This window comes from Seriola dumerili, unplaced genomic scaffold (genome assembly GCF_002260705.1).
Source record: "Seriola dumerili isolate Sdu_G_001 unplaced genomic scaffold, Sdu_1.0 BDQW01000153.1, whole genome shotgun sequence".
NCBI classification, from domain to species: domain Eukaryota; kingdom Metazoa; phylum Chordata; class Actinopteri; order Carangiformes; family Carangidae; genus Seriola; species Seriola dumerili.
Window position 1 is genome coordinate 1,199,170 of NW_019174408.1, and position 20,823 is coordinate 1,219,992.

Below are 20,823 nucleotides of genomic sequence, written 5' to 3' on the forward strand. Positions count from 1 at the left end.
TAAAATAAAGTCACAGTGAGGCGGAGGCTCAGCTACATTCTCCTCATGACTGAGGCCTGTTACTATGGCAACACTGCCTGTTTTAACCCCCCCACCCCCCTGAACTTTCCTGTCTCTCTCTCCCTGTCACCATCATAATAAAGGCAAAACACCCCAAAAATACAAGTCTATAAATTCATATAATAAAGTATCTGGCTGGACTTGAATGAGCAGCTGGCGCTTATAGAAAGCTCCGCCCCTTTTCAATTTATTGATTAAGTAATAATTTAATCTCAGATTTTAGTCGCTTTTTAAAATAAGTGAGATCACCTCCAGGTTTTTTTGACATAAACACGATGAACATGCTGATCTTCAGGGGGACGTGTTGTGGTTGAAGCAGAGACGCCATGGAGACTCTTCAGCTGTTACTATAGCAACACTGGACCGTCACAGCTCAGAGCTGAGGACCCTTGAGGTTCTCTGCAAGGCCACACTGTCCTCGTCTCTTCTTCATCATCATCATCATCATCGTCATCTTGTGTCCAGACTCTGGAAATCCTCCTCCAGTGTTCATGTTTTCATAGAGCAGGACTCGTGTGTTAAACAGCTTGAAATGGAAAAACAAATGTGAGGCCAAAACAGACTGAGCGTCTGCGGGGAGGGGGGGGGGGGCTGTTTGGGATCCAGATGCAGATCCTGGTCTTTTAGTGCACACGTCACCGCTCCACAAATTGATTCCCATCAAATATTAATGAACAGGGACCTTAACTAGAGACTGTGAGCCGAGCAGAAGACGCTGCTTCTGACTCACAGACATATACAACAGTGAGAATGTTTCTGTGGTATTATTGTTGTTGTTGTTGTTGTTGTTGTGTTTAGTTGGAATGAAACATGTTGTTTCTTAAATCAGATACTTCAGTCAGTTCACTCTCATGTAGTTCTCAGTGTTGTGTCAAATCAAACGCTGCCGCTGTGCACTCACAGGAAGTGACAATAGAAACACGTGACTGTAGGTGTGTTTCCATTAACCTGCTTAAAGCACAATTTGAAATCACAAACTTAAAAACAAGAAATGGAAACGGGGGGATTTTGACGAAACTCTCAAACATCACAAAAGGATATACGCTCACACTAGCTGGTTTTTCAGACAAATGTGAAACCGGTGGAAATCCATTGTCATGTTTAACTGGCGTGATAAGGCGAGAGGAGGAAACCCAGCTTCGTTCACACAACAGAACTCAGAACATTCCTGTTCGTGCTTTGTTGACTTTCATAAAAAATCACCTCTATTTTGCACAAAACTGCGATGGAGACGCAGGTTGTGATTCTTGTCCACCTGCTGGTTGCTTTGCTCACTTGACCTGAAAATGAACGTTTTACTTTCCTGTGTGTGCGCCCTCGATCATGTGACGTGGAAATTACCTCTACACCTCTACACCTCCACACGTCTGCTACTTCAGGCTCTGGTCTGACCTCTTTCCTAAAATGGCTCCTGATCTGATGAAAGAGGAGGCAGCCCACAAGGGGCCTTCAGGGCAGCGAAGCTACCTTTTACCATCATCAACGTTTCTGCCCCACCTCCTCTCAAGTACTTTGCCCTCAGTGCATTAAAGTCAACCCCCCTGACACCTGGCAGAAAATGCCTCCTGCCCGCCACAACCGCCAGCACTCGCCAGCCCTCACCCATCCCACGGCCTCGCGTCTCTATCTCCATGAAGATCTGAGTGAGCGGGCGGCCGGGCCCCAGGGCACGACCTCGCCTCAGCATTAACATCAATTACCTGGCTCTGATTGAGTGGAGGCTCTGCCCAGCTGAGAGACTCGCTCCATTACTTATCCCAGAGCAGGGAGCCGTCCCATCCCTCCTCCCCATCCCTCCATCCTCTCCTCTCAGCTGCTGGTGATACAGAACACCACCTTGGGTAAAGGCGGCTCAGCAATGAATAATTGACAAGCTGGAGGCCGTAAAGAGCCTCATCCTGAAGGGAAGTGGTCATGTGACGGGGGGCGAAAAGGGTTTTTTTTTTTTTTTTTTTTTTGTCACATCAACATTTAAAGAGGAGAAGAAGAGTTTGTGCGTCCAGTGTGGCTGCAGATGATTTGAGCTCGATGACAGGAAACAGACAGATGGGAGTTTCTGTATCTGTTCTTCAGCCTCGGCACCAAAACAAACATGTAACATTCAAACTCTTCAGGAAGATTTGAGCCCAAAATATGTGAATTCAGAAAAAGCTATTTTCCACTTCTAATAGATGCAATTTAAATCTTAACGTAGGTGATGTGATCCCGTGCAGCTGGTAGAGCTCAACCCAGGAGGGGAAGGCTGGTTACAAATATAAGGTCAACTTTGAAATAAATCACATGAACTCCGGTGTAGAGAACGTGTGCGGCGGAGGATCAGCGCCACGTTGAGGGAAAAGAAGAAATCTGAGAATAAAGTCGCAATTTTGAGAATAAAATCATAATATTTCAAGAAAAAAAATGTAATTTTACGAGAATTAAAAATGTAAAATTTGGAGAGAAAAAAAATACATAATTTTTTCATTTCAACCAATCAAACGAGTGAAAGGACAGTCAGCTGCTGTTTGACTGTAACTATAGAACAGACTCAGTTTCTGATGATGATGATTAAGATGAAGTGAAACCTACAGTAGAACTTCACAGGATGCTCCACGTTCCTCATTTTAAAGCTTCTGATGTTTCTTTCTAAAACAACACGGAACCTAAAATTACAACCTCTTTTATTCTGGAAAATTTCAGATTTGTTTTTTTTCCTCAATGTGGCGCTAACACTCCGCCTTAGACGTCACATCGCAGCAGACCAGCTTTAATAACTCAATCATCCAGTTATCGATGTTATAAAGACACAAATTAAATTATTCTAATCGAGTTTTATTGACACGAAAATAATAAAGATAAATGACACGAACTGTCAGCCTGGCTCCAGGATTATGAGCCTGACTCTTCAGACTCGGTCTGTGATCTGCTGAGCTCAGTCTCTAGTTTTCTGTTTATTCAAATTAGATTTAAAATTTCACTTAATGAGAACAAAAACATATTTAGACAGTTGTTGCATCAGCTCGTCTGAATGTGTGTCTCACAAACCGCTGATTTGGAACTGAAATGACTCATCTGTGAACCATGACTCATCTGTGTGTGTGTGTGTGTGTGTGTGTGTGTGTGTGTGTGTGTGTGTGGCCTGCGTCTGACATGATAGTGAAGCAGCGTCTTCGTCTTGATCAGTTTACGCTGCACGTCGACACTCAGCAGCCTCTCGGGTCTGGATGGATTCACCTAAAGTGATTCTCTGCCCATTTGTTGCAGAGTGGACGTTTGGACGTCTCCACCGTCCTCCTGAGAAGACGAAACCAGCTCACTCTATTAATCATGCAGGAGACTCTATACCCGCACAGTGTAAAGATTCAATTGCAAAGTAAATGGATTAGAGGAAAGTGAATTGGCAGATGGAGGTATAGACTCGTACAGGAAACGTAGGTATGGAGGAGCTGGAGATTGTAAACTGTGTGTGTGTGTGTGTGTGTGTGTGTGTGTGAGAGAGAGAGAGAGAGTGACAATAAAGAGAAGTGTCTGTTTGGTTACGCTTCACCATGACAGACCTTTATTCTTCATACAAACTGGAAATATTCCACTTTTCATTCGACCAATTTTATTCGTGTCTTTGAACTACACACGACCTCCATTGATTCTGAACAACTTTAACATAATCAATAAAACCAAGATTCATCCGCCATCGCTGCCAATTGAAATGTCACAGCAATTCAATGGTATATGCTATGCTTCAGCTAGCTAGCATGCTAACCTCACAATTTATATGGTACCAACAATGAACTTGACTTGATGAACGAACACGTCAGAATCTCAGAATCGATTTTAAAGAAATACATAAATAAATAAAAGCAGCCATGAAATAAATTCTGAAATAAATAAATTAGGTAATAAATGTAGAAATATATAAGTAAATATAAATATATAAGTGAGTCAGTAAATGAATAAATAAATAAATAAATTTGACAATTGATGTAGAATCATATGAATAAATATAAATATAAAAATGAGTCAATAAATATCTTTTTGTTATTAAAAATGAAATTTTTATATATTTCAGGGGACTTTTATTTTATATTTTATTTTTTTATTTATAATTTCACATTTATTTATTTATTCCTGGAGACTTTTATTCCCAAACTCCACATTTATTTCCCAGCTCCTTTTATTTCCATCTGTGTTCCATCTCAGATCGCAGGTGAAACTCTTCTTCTTCTGTGTTTTGTCAGGGTGGAGAGATCCACAGACCAGGTCATCAAGCCCGTCAACATGGAGGCCTTGTCCAAGTGGGTGGGGAAGATCCCAGCAGACGTGGTGAGGGACATGGCCGTCATCGCCCCCATGCTGTCCAGGCTGGGCTACGACCCCCACGCCAACCCCCCCAACTACGGCCGGCCTGACCCCAAAGTCCTGGACAACACCAGAAGGGTGAGTGCTGTGAGGAGCTTTCCTAGATAACGGGGGGGGGGGGGGAGTTTTAAGTCTCTTGGTTTTAACACTTGTGGCGTTCGCTGTCGACCTGAGCTGAAACACAACACTGACATTTAACAGTGTGATCCTCAGACTCTGAAGGACGAGACACAGCTCCTGTCCTCTGTGAGTCTGATGATGTCATAGTGATGTCATCAGCGTTATCTCAGCCTGGACTTTATTTGTTTACAGCAGAGAGAGCCTGCGTTCCAAACTGGGAGTGTGGAGTTAGAAAGATGGGGGGAGTTTACCAGGCAGTGACACACTATCAAATTGGATTATGGGAAATGTTGGATGCAGTCATTTTGGAGCTTGGCTCATACTAATGATGGTCAGCCTCTGAGAGTCCTCCAGCTTCAGGGGGCGGCCGTGTTTAGTCTGATTTGTGAACTGGATTTAAGGTTGAAATGTTTTGGTTCCTTGAGTGAAACACTGTCTGATATTTGACCTGAGATGAAACTTCCACCTTTACGTTTTAACAGCCGTCCCTCCGTCCTCATCACATAAACCTCGAGCGTCTTCTCCTCAGCACTGATGTCCTCGCCAGATGTCAAATCCTCCTCATATCTGGTGGAAGGCATCTGCTATTTTTGGAGCAGAATATGTTTTATTAAATTCTTCTGCTGAAGCCGAGCGATCAGGTGACATGTTCTGCAGCAGCTCCGCTCTCTGAGCCGGAGGACACAGCTCTGATTTATCACGTCTCCAGGTTTTAAAGTCGCTCTGCTGCTCAGAGGACCAGTTTCTCAATGTGTTGAACGTCTCAGTAAAACAAGGCGCCAACATCAAGACGTCATGAAGCCAAGAGACGTTTATCTATACAGCTCCATTCAGACAAAGAGCTTCACAGAGGAACTGACTGTAAAACTGCATTTAAACAAGCAAGAAAATAAATAGTTGTATATTTAATTTATTTGAAATCTATCAATAAAGTCCTGAATTGAATGACCAGCAGAGTCTTTGGCTTCACGTCTTGTCCAGTTTGATTAGCATCTTTTTCTAATGTCTGGTGCAGGTTCTGCTGTGACCCCGCCCGTTTTTGATGATGTCACGTTAGCTTTAGCGGCTCTTCGCCTGTTATTTACGTCCGGGTGTCGGTGAGAGACGCTCCTTCTTGGCGTTCGCTTCTGAGCTAGTAGTGCTAATGTTAGCTATTCCGTTAGCATTATGCTATATACATTGGAGCATGTGCGCACCGTTAAGTTGCTATTGCTTGTTTCTATGGTTATGTAACCACTGTTGCTACGGTGACAAGTTTACATAAATCAGCCAACTATGATCACATGATCAGATGTCAGACTGACTTTATGAACAGTATGATCATGTTGAGAATATGAAGCAGCATCAGGCAAACATCCAGCTCAATGATATTAGACCACACCATGGATGTAGCAGGTTGTAGTTAGCTTAGCATCAAGCAGCAGGTGAATGAACAGAAGTAGTTTGTGTTTTATTTCATGTACTGACTTGTGTCGAGCAAATGAAGCCGCACTGTAAACATCCATTCAGAGGTCAAGCTAAGCTAACAGTCTAGGATATGAAAACGTAGCTAAGCTAACAGTCTAGGCTTTGAAAAGTTAACTAAGCTAACAGACTAATTTAGCTAAGCTAGCTTTCTGTCAGGTGTAACAGACTCAGTCATGTTTCTGTGTTGAAGCGTCACAGATAAAGAAAAAAATGAATAATTAATGAAAAGACGTTTTTTACTAATGAAGCATTTAATTCTCTGAGCAGCTCAGAGGCTGCCGGCAGCTACCGCCATCTTTTAAGGTGGAATGTTTCCTTGAGTGTTACTCGACGCATGATTGACGTTTGGAAATTGATCAATACACCTTAAATGTCAACATGACGACTTTGACCATTTCTTTTGTTTTCATCAGCTCTCTACACGACAGACTCTTTAGTGATGATCGGACCTGATTATGTGAACTGTGGAGATTTTACTGAATCACTTGGAGAAAAGACAAATGGCGGAGTGTCGTTCCGGCAGCTTTACACCTGTGGTGTCAGTGAGCGGCTCGTCCAGGAGACGTCAGCGTTCCTGTGCTCGCTGTTTGTGACTTTAACCCCGGACAGAGTCTGTCCAGAGATCAGTGTCTGACGCTGCGGGGGGAGAGCTGCTCTTTTGTTCAGCCTGTAACACGTGACCAGATCTGCTGAGCTGTCGGTCTAAAGCTGGTTCAGGCTGGACCAGGAAATAGTCGTTGGCGAGGAGCTCATTAATTACGCAAACGCCTTTCATGTCCCTGGATGTGATGGTTGGCCGGCTCTGGGCCAGTGGCGTGGGAAGCAGCAAACAGTTTCTGGTCATCTTGTATTTGAGCTCAGAGATTCTTTTTTCAAACCCTGTGATTTTGGGGCTGAGCGCGGCACAGCTGGTCGACAGAGGACGGACTGTAAAGGTCCGCCGTCCCAGTCCACGGCTCTGACACTGTCCTCTGTCCCAAAGCTAAACTTTCATCCCTCTGTAGACGTCTTCGTTAGTGGCTGTGTCACCGCTAATGTCTCTGTTTGGAAGAATATCCAGGAAAGAGTTGAGAGCAGAGGAGAGCAAGTCTGAGCTGCTGATTTACAGCCGCCGGCGTCTGACTGTAAATCAACTTAACGAGCGGAGAGAAGACGACTTCACGTCATCACTGTGACTGAAGACACGAGGCTGCACTTTCCATCAGTGTGAAGTTTCCTCCTGTGATCACATGACCACTGACATGTTTAAATACACTGATGTGAGAAGAAGGTCCATCTTTATTTACAGTCTGTGGTTTGGACTGTGTCTGCAGTGTGTCTCACTATTCAATCAATCAATCAATCAATCAATCAATCAATCAACCCCCTCCCTTGCACTCTCTGTCTCTGTGTGATTGATCATGCAGTTGTGATGTTTCAATAAAAGCATCAACACCTCTTCCAGCAGGAAGTGTCTCCGTGGTTACAGAGAAGCCGGCAGGGTGATCACAGTGAGGGGCGGAGCTTCAATCAGCCTCATCATGTGACTGTTGGAGCCTCAAATACCTGGTTTTGTTTCTCTGGTGGATTTAGTCTTTAACCCAGTTTTAGTTTCAGCTCAGATCCTGGTCTGGAGGGTTTTTCCATTTGTTTAAGGTGAACCAGAAAGGGGGGGGGGGGGGGGGGGGGGGCAGAGTGAGTTTGGTGCAATTCATCATGTTGTCGAGAAAGTTATGACTCTGACGGAAAACATTCAGAGTGAGATGTGAGGGGAAAGAGGGGGGGGAGTGTCTGACCACAGACAGAGATGGAAACTAGAGAGGAGGAGGAGGAGGAGTTTAGCTCAGAGTCAAACTTTAAAGAGGAGGAAACTTCTCATAATGACTTTACAGGATGTTGATCTTTCAACATTTCTTCCTCTGAAGATCAGAACTTCATTATAAATAAAATATTCATCATCATTCATGTTCTATAAGTTGATCAGTGTCGATTATAGTCACATGACATGAGTCCTGGGTATTTACCTGCTCAGATCAGCCGTGACGTGAACACAACTTCACCCTCTTTTCTGAGCTGTAACCACGGTTACCAACCGCCCCGATTTTCCAGGGATTGTTCTCCTTTTTTTTGAGCGACTGTCCCAGAAAGTGAATTTTCTTTCCCAGGACATGAATTGTCCTCGTTTTTGTGAAGATGCACTTCTAATGTAGAATTTCATAGTTTCAATAAAACCTCATTAGTTTCCTTCTTCTGCTTTTCTGTTTTCTACCTAGTTACGTCCAGTCTGTAAATCTGTGTCTGTAAACGTACGAAAACTGGAACAACGGGATGGAAAGACATCTATATCAATATTATAGAAATACATAAATACACAAAGAAATAAATGCAGCTATGACATAAATCCTAAAATAAATAAATTAGCTGATAAATATATTAATAAATTTAAATATAAATATATAAGTGAGTCAATAGATAAATATCTTTTTATTTCCAAATGCCACATTTATTTTATTTTCACTGAATTTTGCTTCAGTGCATGTCCTGGTGCTGTTGCTTTGGTCTGAATCTGTGAGATAGCCACGCCCCCTCATTTGAATATAACAGATGGGAGTAAAAAAGGAAATGGAAATAAATGGTTCATTTGGAAATAAAAGTCCCCTGAAATAAATATAAATGTAAAATAATAAGATATTTTATTTATTTATTTATATAATTCTACATTTATTACCTAATTTATTTATTTCAGGATTTAATTTTGCACAATCACTTGGATTTAAAGATGAACTGATTAGATTTTGGTGGTCAAAGGTCAAAGGTCAAGGTCAGTGTGACCTCAGAAAACACTTTTTAGCCATTACTCAAGACTTCACACGGATGGTTCATGTTTTCTCTGACTCTGGATGAACAGGAAGTGACCTGGAACTAGTCTGAGTGGCGGAGGGATACGACCACGAGGAGGTGAATCTAGTTTTAATGTGAAAATCATGTTAAAGGAAATATGAATCATAGCAGAGGATTTTAAAACATGTCTGGAGAAAATGTTTAACTGATCAAATGATAATAAATAACCAGCAGCTGATTCTTGGAGCTACTGAACTCAGTTTGTCACACAGACTTTACTCGGGCAGGACGAATAGAGACGTTAGAAGACACCCCCCCCCCCCCCGAACACCCCCAGGTCAGATTTATTTCTGTGGGAAACATTGGAGGTATGAGAGAAGTTGGCTGCTCTCTGTTCTTGGCTGCAGGACGTCGTTCACAGTCACAGCAGACGACTGTTGTGATCAATAGCTCCTTTGTGTTTCATCCAGCTGCTGCTGAAACTTCGACCTCGGCTGTAACCGGCACGAAGACGCACGTTTCTCTACGCGTCGGACTGTTCCTTTAATTTAAAGCTGCAGCTGCTCAGTGTCGGCGAGCAGGTCGGACATCTTCCCTCCCTGTTAGCAGCATGTTGTTCATGTTAATGTGGTTCTGTTTGCATGTTGCAGAGGCGGCAAATCATCCGTGTGTGTGTGTGTGTGTGTGTGTGTGTGTGTGTGTGTGTGTGTGTGTGTGAGAGTGTGTGAGAGTGAGAACAGTAGACCTTATGAGGACAGCATGTGGAGATTTATGCTGTGTACATCTGCAGGTTATTATTGTGATTCCTCTGCATCAAACCCAGCTGCAGGGTTTATATTATTGTTTGCCCCCCCCACCACCACCTCATCCCTCCTCCTCCCACTGCTGCCCCTCCCTCCAGGGCCAGAGTTCCTGCATACAGAGGAGGCCCTCCTACCGGCCTGATCCCAGTGAACAAAAGCTTTCACAAAGGCTTGGAAACATTTAATAACGTGGTTCAGCTCTGCAGTGTCTGCAGTTTGTCTGTTTGTCTTTATGAGGTCGTTGACCTCCAGGAGCTGAACCTCAGTAGTTCAGTTCTGAGCTGAAAACTGTCTGATTCTCTTTAATTCATACGATTCAATGAAAGTTCAGGAGTTCAATATTCCTGCTCCTTTAACTTAGTTTTAGTCGTCAACTGCTGGTAAAAAGATTTTTGTCTTTAGCAGCTAAATACTCCAATGACTTTACTACTACTTCTAATAATGATAAAAATAATAATAGCAAAAATATTAATAATGATAATAATAATAATAAACTTTATTTGTTTAGCACCTAGAAAGAAAAGAAGTGCTAAATGTCAGAGCTAGCTACAGGCTGAGGTGAAGATTTCTTTTAATACTATTTTAAAACTGAGACTGTCAGTCATGTGGTAGTTCTCTGTGGTGTTCATCGCTATGAGCAACTTCTGTTAATGACTTATACTAATGTTGATATAAAAAAAGATTAGTGTGTCTTTAAGTTGCTTTTTTATTTTGACAGTCTGCGTACAGCTTCCTGTCTGGAAATAACATAGAAGTTTATCTATTGAACTTGGTGGCAGCAGGATGTTGGTTAAAGCTGAAACTCAGTAGCTGAATCATTAATGTCTGTCACACGTCTGATCAGGTTTATGATCATATGAGCATCTTCATGTTGCCAGGAGCTTATCGTCGTGTGCAGAGGCAGAGAAGAAGAATACTGTGACGTTTACCAACATATGCAATATCTGTCAGAATGTCAAAATTATTTTTTTCATTATTTTTTTTGTTCTGCTCTGCTGCAGAGTCCGATTAGATTAATAAAAAACCTGAACAATAAAATAATATAATCAAGTACTATTTAAAAAATTAATATCGTCTATCGCGATATTTGACCTGAACTAAATCGAGATGTAAATTTCAGATATCACCCAGGCCTATAGTCTCAAAACAACGCATGTGAAGTTCTAACATTAGCCACCATTAGCTAATTTCATTACTAATGCGTAATGTTTGAAATATTATAATGATAATAATAATAATAATAACACTTTGTTTGTGTCTCTACTGGAGGAGAGTTTTAAAAACTTCCAGTTGAAACTCCTACAGTCCTATCTACCAATCATTTCATGTTTCTCTGTGGCATACATTCATCATCATCATCCTCATCATCATCCTCATCATCATCATTATCATCATCCTCATCATCATCATCCTCATCATCATCATCATCCTCATCATCATCATCATTATCATCATCCTCATCATCATCATCCTCATCCTCATTATCATCATCATCCTCATCCTCATTATCATCATCATCATCCTCATCATCATTATCATCATCATCCTCATCATCCTCATCATCATCATTATCATCATCCTCATCATCCTCATCATCATCATTATCATCATCCTCATCATCATCATCATCCTCATTATCATCATCCTCATCATCATCATCATCCTCATTATCCTCATCATCATCATCCTCATCATCCTCATCATCATCCTCATCATCCTCATTATCATCATCATCATCATCCTCATCCTCATCATCTCTGACGTCCTGTGTGTCATCAGCTCCTCAGACGTTTCTGTTCTTTGGTTCTGATGTTGAGACCCGTGTTTGTGTGTGTGTGTGTGTGAACGTGTTGTTTTCCCTCCGTCGGTGTTGTTTCCATGGAAATGTGATGGTACACATCTGGCAGCCTCTGTGGTAAAAAAACAGATACTGATGTTTTTCTTAAACCTACAGATTGTGTTATTGATTTCTTCTTCTTCTTCGTGTCCCTCTCCCTTTTCTTTCTTACCGTTTCTTTGCTGTGTGGTCATTCCAGTTCAGTTCAGATGAGAGCCAGCTCATTCCAACCCCCCCACACACACACACACATTCTTTGCCCGCCCCCCACCCCCCACTCTTTGCCCCCCCCGTGCTGTGTAGCATTGCGTAAGACATCTGGCAGCCACCCCTCCACCTAACCGCTGTGTGATTAAGCCACATGTGGAAATGCTCTCTCTGCTGTCTTGAGTTTTCACCCAGCCCCGTCCAAATATTTACCCCGTGTCTCATCTCCTCTGCAGCACACAGTGTGCAGCCCGGCGGAGAGGCCGTCGTTGAACAGACTGTTTGTTACCGTGGAGACGGAGAGGACGATGTGGATGATTGAGGAGGCTTGACCTGTTGAGCAGCTGCTTTGTTGTTTCTGCTGAGAGTAAAGACTCGTCTGGATTAGAGTTGATCCCTGTCAGCGGGGTGACGGTGGTCGCAGCAGTTAACACAGTCGATGCGTTTCGCCCCCAAAGCCTCTTCATATTGATTCAGTGAACACAGGTTCAGTTTGTTCATGGACGACGCTCGAGGAGCGTCCTCAGTATTTATATCGCTGCATGTTAAAGAAGGGCTGGGTGATGAATCCAATTATTAATTAATTAATATACCTACAAACCCCCCCCCCCCCCCCCCCCCATCCACTTCCTGGTTACGTTTCGGCGTACGTTAGCGACGTACGTAGGAGTGCGTCATCTTCAGTTGAGACTTGGACTGAGTTACTGAATATGTTGAATATTTTATTAAAATGTTGAATTTATGTTTAATGGTTTTCAGGACGTTGGTGAACTGCAACATATTTGGTCTCCTTTATTTTTAGTTATTATTTTTATATTCTGAATATGTTCAGCAGTTTTCAAAAGGTTGTGGCGGTACACTTAAGTTACGACATAGTTGATCTTATTTATTTTGATCCAATTTGTTTTTATTAATTTTTATATTATATATTGTATATATTTAGATATGATTTATTTTATTTATTCATCCAATTTTTTTAACTTATTTTTAATTAGTTTTTCCATTGAATTGTGTTTGAAGTTCAGTAAAGGCGTGGTGTTTCCAAAGTGTTGGGTTAGGGGTTTTTGCCATAATCGAGCAGCCGTATAATCAAGTTATTGATGAGTATCTGCAGTTCTGTTACCTGATCAGTTTCAAATGTTTTTTTAGATATAAAAGATTAGGATTGTTGCCTTGGTTACAGACCAGGTTTGGGTTTGATTGTTGTTATCGTTGTGACTGTGATGTCAGTGTCTCCATGGGAGAATATTTCAGTAAGTAAAGAGTGAAAGAGACTCAGCTGATTGTCCGTCTGACAGAACGTCACGTCTCTGCTCTCGGTTTGAGTTTCAGTCTCATATTTGCTGGTACCGAAGAGGCTCAGTGGGGTTGGGTCTTAAAGGAGCTATGTGTAAGTTTTGCTATTGCTACATAGCTAACGTTAGCATTAGTAGCTGAACCCAGACACTTTCGGGGAGAACATCTGGACCCTCTGCTCCTGGTCCAGTCCTCAGTGCTGTGAATGAGCCTGATCGGTCCGAGCTCTCGAAGCCACAATCAATAGCTTTTAAGTGGCTTTGCAGTTGTTTTGATCCCTGGTGAGAAATGGATATTGGGATCAATAAGTTCTCAGTTTCTCCACAGTAACAATAATCATGTGAGTGAGTGGAGAGATCAGAGGTGTCTGCAGAGCTCCAGGTCCAGCAAGTTGTGCTCCAGGTCTGTGGTGGGGCTGGGATCAATATCATGATTACAAGTTGCAGCTTTGCTAATTTAACTAATTACTGCATTTCTCTGCAGCAGGTTGGAAAGTATTTCGGTCGTGAAACTCTTTTATTGATGAAGCAGGAGTCTGAAAACCGGGAGCCCACGATACTTGTAGGGACCAAAATGCAGGAGTCCACAAGTTTAAATGGTTTTTTAAAGGTTAAGACTCGGTTTTAGGATCCGGTCTAGGTTCGGGTTCGGGGTTGGGTTTAGATATTCAGTTGCGATGGTGACTTTAGGTTAAGGGCCGAGGGCCGAGAGAATGTATTATAGCAATGACTGGCCCCCACACAGATAGGTGTTCAGAGTTGTGAGTGTGTTTAGGAGTGAAGTCAGGGGTCATAAGGTGTGATGTCATGACTCATCAAACTTAAATCTGAGATGAAGAGTTTTGTTCTTGAAGCTCAGCATGGTCCTGGTCTTGGTCTTGGTCCTGGTCCTGGTCCTGGTCTTGGTCCTGGTCCTGGTCCTGGTCCTGGTCCTGGTCCTGATCTTGGTCCTGGTCCTGGTCCTGGTCTTGTGACCCCCCTCCCTACACAAACAGAGTCTGTGAGCCGCTGAGATCCGAGCGTTTTGTCTGAGTAACAACATCCTGGAGAGTTTCCACTCGGAGCGGGGGGAGGCTGAAACATTCCCCCCCGCCGCTCTGGCAGCTTTTCAAACGCATTGAGCCGTTGCCACGTTTAACCCCCCGGGACCGGGGGCTTAGTCACAGGGAGCCGAGGCCGGGACTCTGCAGGGTTTGGTTTGGCACCAACACACGGGACTGACCTGCTGCTTGTACCAGCGGGGACCTTGGCTGACCCGAGTCTGCCGGCCCCTCCCTGACTGGGCTCGGCCCGGCGCTGCTGAGCGGCTCTCAGGGTTTCATTTCATCCTCAGTGATGAAGCTCAGGCTGAATATTTAATATGTAATAATAGTTTTAGAATTTCTATTATAAATGAGCCAGGTCTGAAAACAAGCATGTGTCTACCAAAGCAGTTTGAGCTCGACCTGTAGGGGGCGCCACAAACACCAAAAAGCCTTTCCTCACTCTGCAGCTGAACGAGACAGAAACACAAAAATTGGCATCATAACAACAAATGACGAGTAAATGCTTCACAAAACATATGATGTCAGTCGGCCACATGGTGGCGCTTTAATTAACGGTCAAAATGGTGATAAGTATGAAAGGCTGCTCCCGCCGCGCAAGAGTCCTATTGACTTCAAATCGAACTCACACCGAGAAGGAAATACACTCGACAGAAATCCTCTGTGGTGACAGAAGCCGCCATCATGGATTTTATAGCTAAAATTCAGCTGCTTCTTTCTGTTCAGAACCTGCGAATATAATTATTATTTTTATTTTAGTTGAGGATGAACTTTAATGCTCAGGAGAAATAAAGTTTTTTCCTTGTAATAATAGAATTGTACCATGTAGAGAGTAGAGAGTACACAGGGACCAGAACAGCTAACTGTGTAGTTGTAATTAGGAAGCAGCTCGTTGTTTAGAGTCTAATGAACAGAGATTGAGTTTAAAGGACGCCATCAGGTCAGAGCTCGGCTCCGAGTCGATGACAGGAAACAGCTTTCAGTTAGTCAGCTGATTCAGGATCTGGTCCTGAGCAGCTCGTTCCTCCTGCCCCAGTATGTTCCCTCCTCCCATCATGATGCGAACTGATCCCTCAGAGGTGATGGAGCCTGAGGTCAGAGTCTGCTGGGTGGGGGCAGGATGGCGTCATGAGGGACCCCCCCCCCCCACCAAGGCAGCTCTCCATTTCTGTCCGTCTGAGGGACAGATTGATCTGCAGTCCATTACTTCATCATACACCACTCTGATTAACTGCCCAGAGCATGTGATCTTGCAAAACCAAAGGGCATTCAGCTCCGGCCCAGCTCCGGCCCAGCTCCGGCCCGGCTCTGACCCGGCTCTGGCCCGGAGCCTGTCTGTGCTGTGAAATGGCACCTAGGAGGAAATCAGAACCATGCGCTCGCCTCGCCGTCTCTGCTGCTGGAAGTCATTTCAGATTACGCTCAGTTTCTGGCGCGGCATCGACTTCAGACAAACACACGAGCGAGCATGAAGGCACGCGGGGGGGGGGGGTACTCGCTCTGAGGAGGTCCACAGATTCAAATGGAAGATTTTTGATTGGTCAGGCTTGATACATTTCCTGTATTAGCTCTGATATGGAATAAAAAATGAAAATGAGACATTCATGGAAAGACTTTCCACCTTTTTCAGATTAAACTACTTCACAGAAATTCTGTCTTGAGTTGACCTTTGACCCTGTGGTTGTCTGTGATGCTGGGTATGTGGCTGCAGCTGAAGTCGGTGGTGACGGAGCAAATCAAAACCCACAGAACTGAATGTTTCCATCTGTCTCTGCTCCGTCCATCCTGCTGTGGCCTCACTCATGCGGCTTCCTCTTCCTCAAACTGAACAGTTTTCAAGACAAACTTCATCTCATGGCGACGAGGCAGGAGACACAAATATACATGTGATGAAGTCAGATACACTATTTCAGTTTTCTGCCTCAGTGACCCTGAACACTCTGATCTCTGAGCTCAGATACACAAGGTGGAAACACTCAGTCATGGTGCTGATGGTTATTTCATCGTCAAGTGTCAGTATTATGTAGAAACATCATGTGCACGTTAACGAGCTCACACTGTGATTAAAGTGTGAGGTTGTGAAGGGAACAGAATTTAAACCTCAAAATAACTTTTCTTCGTCTTGTGAATCATAAGAATATCAACCAAACACATATTTCTCATGAGCTCAGTGTAACTCCACAGTGTGACGGTGATGTAAAGCTGAGCTGGGCCTCTGAAGGAAAAGAGGTCAAATAAAACCCAGGCAGCAGTGAGTGGTCTGAGCCTCACTGCTGCCCCCTGCAGTCTCTGCCGCCGCCGCCGCCGCCTCCTCCTGTTTCCTGTCGCCTCTTTATCTGGTAAATTCCTCTGATATTCAGCTTCTCTCTGTCGTCACAGCTCGACCTTCCCTCCACATTCTTCTTCTTCTGTGGCCGCGTGTTGTTTTCAGTCAACACGGAGGAGGTGACTTCCTGTTTAGAGACAGTTAGGAAAAAAGAATCAGTTCAGTCGGAGTAAAATCTCTCCCTGCGCGGTGGGTGGACCTCAGGAGACCCGGGTCTATCCTGTAGGATATTGACCCCTCACCCCCCCCTTATCACCTCCCAGGCTGATCCCAGGCCAGCGCCCCCCCCCCCCAGCTCTGTGACTCCAGGAGCAGAGTGTGAAATTCCTGGCGTGTGTTCAGCGGCCTCCGCCTCCACCCAGAGTCACAGCAAATCAGATGCAGACCAGCTGTGATGATCGTGTTATTTCACATGTAGAATGCTGCTTTAATCTCATTTATTACATGATTTATCATAAATAAAATCACTGAATGAAGGTGTGGTGATGATCAGTAAACCATCACCATGACCCTGGTGAATCTGGATGATGAGTTCTAAACCTGGTCCTTTGTTTTCCCAGGTCTTTAAAGGTGAATTTCAGCTCCCAGATTTCCTAAAAGAACAATCACAGGTACAGTAACATTTCTGCCTGTTGCTGAGCTTTTTCTTTTCTCCAAATTCAGCCTTTTTTTATTTTTAGTGAAACCATCTGTGGCTCAGTTGAAGATCACGTTTCAGATTTCCATCTGCTCTCAGTTCATCTCTTGATTTTCTCACCATCTAACGCGGCCTGTTGTTTTTGGTCTGTAGTGGTTTTTATTTTGTTTGTTAGTCTCTGTGTTTTGTCTTTTTGTCTCTTGGTTCAACAGCCTGATGTTGGCTGGAGAGCTGCTCCGCCCTCTGCTGGTAGTTAGACGTATCTACATCTGTTTTCTAAATGTTTTTTTTTCTGAATAGCGACTCTGCTTTATTTGCTAACACTGCATTTTGAATGGGGGTGGGGCGTGGGGGGGGTCGGGGTCAGTGAGTCAGCTGACTGGGCGGCGTCTTGGAGGATCAGGTTTCACACTGTGCACAGACTGAGAGCTGTAACCTCTGTCGTCTGCTCCTCCTCACAGATCCAGAAGTCTGCAGAGAGACCCAACCCCAGTTAGGAGCAGAGGGGGGGGGCACCACCTCAACACACAGGTACGACCGGACATGAGCGTTCACATAAACACACACTGTGACTAAATCAGTGTGAAAACACATGAGCTGCAAATACACACAACACAACAGGAAGTGTTTCCAGGGGGACACTAGGAATAAGATCAAATTTGTATTAATTAACTGCAGTTCTTAAGTGTCTGTTTAGTAACATATTATAATTAGATCAGTGAGAGCTTGAAACACCTTTCCATGACGTGAAGTGATTGTTTGGGCCCCTGCACGCTGCTGATGTCACCGTGCTGCAAACACTAAAACTGAAAGCCTCCACCCAACAGCACCACGTCCAAAACACACGAGTGCAGCTTTTATTTTCAATTACGACTTTGTCTCCAACGATTATGAAAACAAGATATCGAGATGAAATGATTATTGTGCCGAATTCTGATTCGCAACATATTTCACCCGCCCTACAAAAACCATCCCCCCTTCCACTTCCTGGTTACGTTTCTGTGTACGTTAGCGACGTACGTAGAAGAGCGTATGAGACTTTCTGTATATAGTCGGGCCAGTTACCGAGCGGAATAATGTGTAATAACAGTTGAATATGTGTGTTGGAGTTTTCATCATGTTGGTGCAGAGCAGTACAATATATTTGATTTAATTTATTTTGGTCAAATTTTTACTTATTATTTTTATATACTGAATATATGTTTAATAGTTTTCAGAAGGTTGTGGAAGTCCACTTACTTATTTTGATCTAATTTATTTTTATTTTGATATTATTTATTTAATTGTTTATTTTTAGATATTATAAATGACTTTATTTATTTCTCTTTTTAATGTATTATTGATTTATTTATTAAAGTTCAATAAGTGTTTGGTGTTTTCAGCGTAAATGAGTTAAATAATCCTGATCAAAATAATTGTGATTATGATTTTTGCCATAATCCAGCAGCTCCGCTCTTTCCCACCTTGAGGCGGGAGTTTTAGCTTTTTCCCATCATTGTGTAATTTCTAGAATATCCAGGAACACTGAAGGATTGTGGGTTTGAACATTTTCTGCTGATGTGAGAATATATTCAGTATATTGGCATTGAGTGTAACTTCATTAGATCACAGCTGAATGCTTCACATATCCACAGGGTGAAAACCCGGCCCTCTTACCGTCTGATGCTTTCAACATACAATTAGAAAATCATGAACGGTAGATGTTCATCAGACTGTGATGAAACTCTGATCTTCATCTTCCCGTTTCAGGACCTGGTGCGTGGAAGAGAAAATCATGGACATCGTCTCAGCCATCTCACCGTCTGCGTCTCAGAGGTCACATGACCACAGTCTCCTCCACCAATAATCGTCTCTGGAGAACTCTCGGCCTTCGATATTGTACTGTACAAAAAAATAATCCTGGTTCTCACAACCACAGAATGTCTGCTGATTGTTATTTTGGTGTCACATCACACTCATTGATTTTTAGAAACGATCTCTGGCTATTTAGAAAAAACAACTTTGTGATCCTGTTGTAAGAAGCTGCAGTGACCTGAAATCACAACAAGTATTTATGAATGGAAAATTAGCTTTTGGAAGATGCAATACCTATTTTAATGTTTAATGTTTTTTTTTCATGCCTTTGTATTTGTGCAATGTCATGGGTACTGATCAGTTTGAAGTATCGACCGTGATAAATACTGCTTTTTTTTTAACCCTGCTGTCAGTCTGAGTCTTTTCTGTTTGAAGAGGGGAAACGTGGAAACAGTCAAACATATGAAGGACAGAGAGTGAACACAACATTAAACATTAAATATAAAATATAACAAGGTCCAGAAGAAGAAACGGATCCTTCTTTACAGGCATGAGGCCGGACGACCAACCCGCCACGTTCAGTGTGTCGTTTGTACCAATAAGGTTCAATCAAGGAGTAGAGGAGCCAGATGCACAAAACACCTGGAGTTAAGATTTTCTTTAAGTCTGAGTTAAGGTTTCCTTAAAATAAAAACACCCTTAAGTCTTCTCCTGAAGGTTTCTTTAAAATGTTCACTTAAGTATTTTGGATCTTCTCCTGATCTCAGTCTGATACTTAAGGAATCACTTAAAGTCAGTTAAACCAAACTAAGGAAAAAGCTCAGGAACCTCAGACTTTATCTTAACTGCAGCGTGACCTTTGTTTATGGTGATAAATGAAGAACGGTGTTCCTAATGGCTGCTCATCAACCGTCTCCACAGAAACAGTAGAATTTTACCGCCGTAAAATAAGTCACTGCTGTAAATTACTTAACGTTTTTCCTTAACAGAGGAAACCTTTTAAGAGATTCTGATTAAACCTCAAGAGTCAGACTTCAGTAGAAAACTGGCTCCTGGTCTGGGGACTTTAGACTGTATCTATGTATATAGATATTCCTAAATAAAGTTTAATCACATTGGCTCAATCTGAGTCACAGAGGTTATATAAATAATATTAGTCTAAGTCAGTACTAGCAGATTTAAGGTGTCTGGGCAAGTGATGGGAACAACCCTGGTGATGTTTGAGTGGTTAACCACACTCTCCTGTTTCCAGAATCATCAAAGACGTTTATAATATATTGAATAAAAATATTCTTTCTGCTGCAAAACAAAAACGATTTTCAACATGTTTCCCATGTTAATGCTATTTCCTATTTCCCATCCAGGCAGGTGGACAAAAAGTAATTTAACAACATTAATCTGTGTGAAAATCTAGAATATTGCAAAGTACCGCAAGACATTCTGTTTGTTCTGTCTAATTACATTAAACTCTCATATTACTGTCTCCAAATCATGTGAGAAGCTGCCGAGGCCAAAACTTAATACTTCACTTGCACATACATGTATACACATGTACAATATATATACATGCATATACACACATAGTTATGCATGTACACACACACACACACACATGGAAGTTGCTAGCAGAAGGTGGCGCACCAACCATCAATTAACATAAAAGGAGTAAAGACAACAATGCAGGTCAGGCTGAAGTTGTCCACCGCCTGACCCTAGTCTGTGGACACGACACTGTGGTCTGGAGAAATGTCCCGCCCACTGAATCATCTGATTGGTTAATTTCACAAGTAATAGCCTATCAAAGCTGAAGGCGGCTGTGAACACGGTCACAGACTAGCACAGCTGTGGTTAACGAGCAGAGCTATGGATCGAAGATAAGTCAGCAGACATCACTGAAGCTGTAGTAAACGTCACAATCCTCTACTACGCCTTTGACGTTTTTCACATTCAGATTCAGAATTTTGGTGACGCCACCTGACCAAGGCCGATGGGATTCCTTTTCAGTACAATGTGTGTAACTCTGCAGCACAGACACATTTTATCCCTTTCTACAGCATGAGGTTTTCATGCCTTACATTA

At 42.8% G+C, this 20,823-nt stretch overlaps 1 protein-coding gene across 2 annotated transcripts in view; it reads left to right on the forward strand.

Moving 5' to 3' along the window:
* The window catches only part of LOC111226285 (protein-tyrosine sulfotransferase 1), a 37,519-nt gene extending 18,373 nt beyond the window's left edge, over window positions 1-19,146 (forward strand). Inside the window, exons 3-6 of one of the 2 annotated variants that reach the window (XM_022751352.1) lie at window positions 4,275-4,473; window positions 16,874-16,924; window positions 17,412-17,481; window positions 18,700-19,146. In XM_022751352.1, coding sequence (XP_022607073.1) covers window positions 4,275-4,473; window positions 16,874-16,924; window positions 17,412-17,447 — 286 coding nt within the window. In that variant the 3' untranslated portion in view covers window positions 17,448-17,481; window positions 18,700-19,146. The remainder of the gene's footprint in view (window positions 1-4,274; window positions 4,474-16,873; window positions 16,925-17,411; window positions 17,482-18,699) is intronic. The other variant, XM_022751353.1, reaches the window with a different exon arrangement.
* The last annotated feature ends 1,677 nt before the right edge of the window (window positions 19,147-20,823 follow it).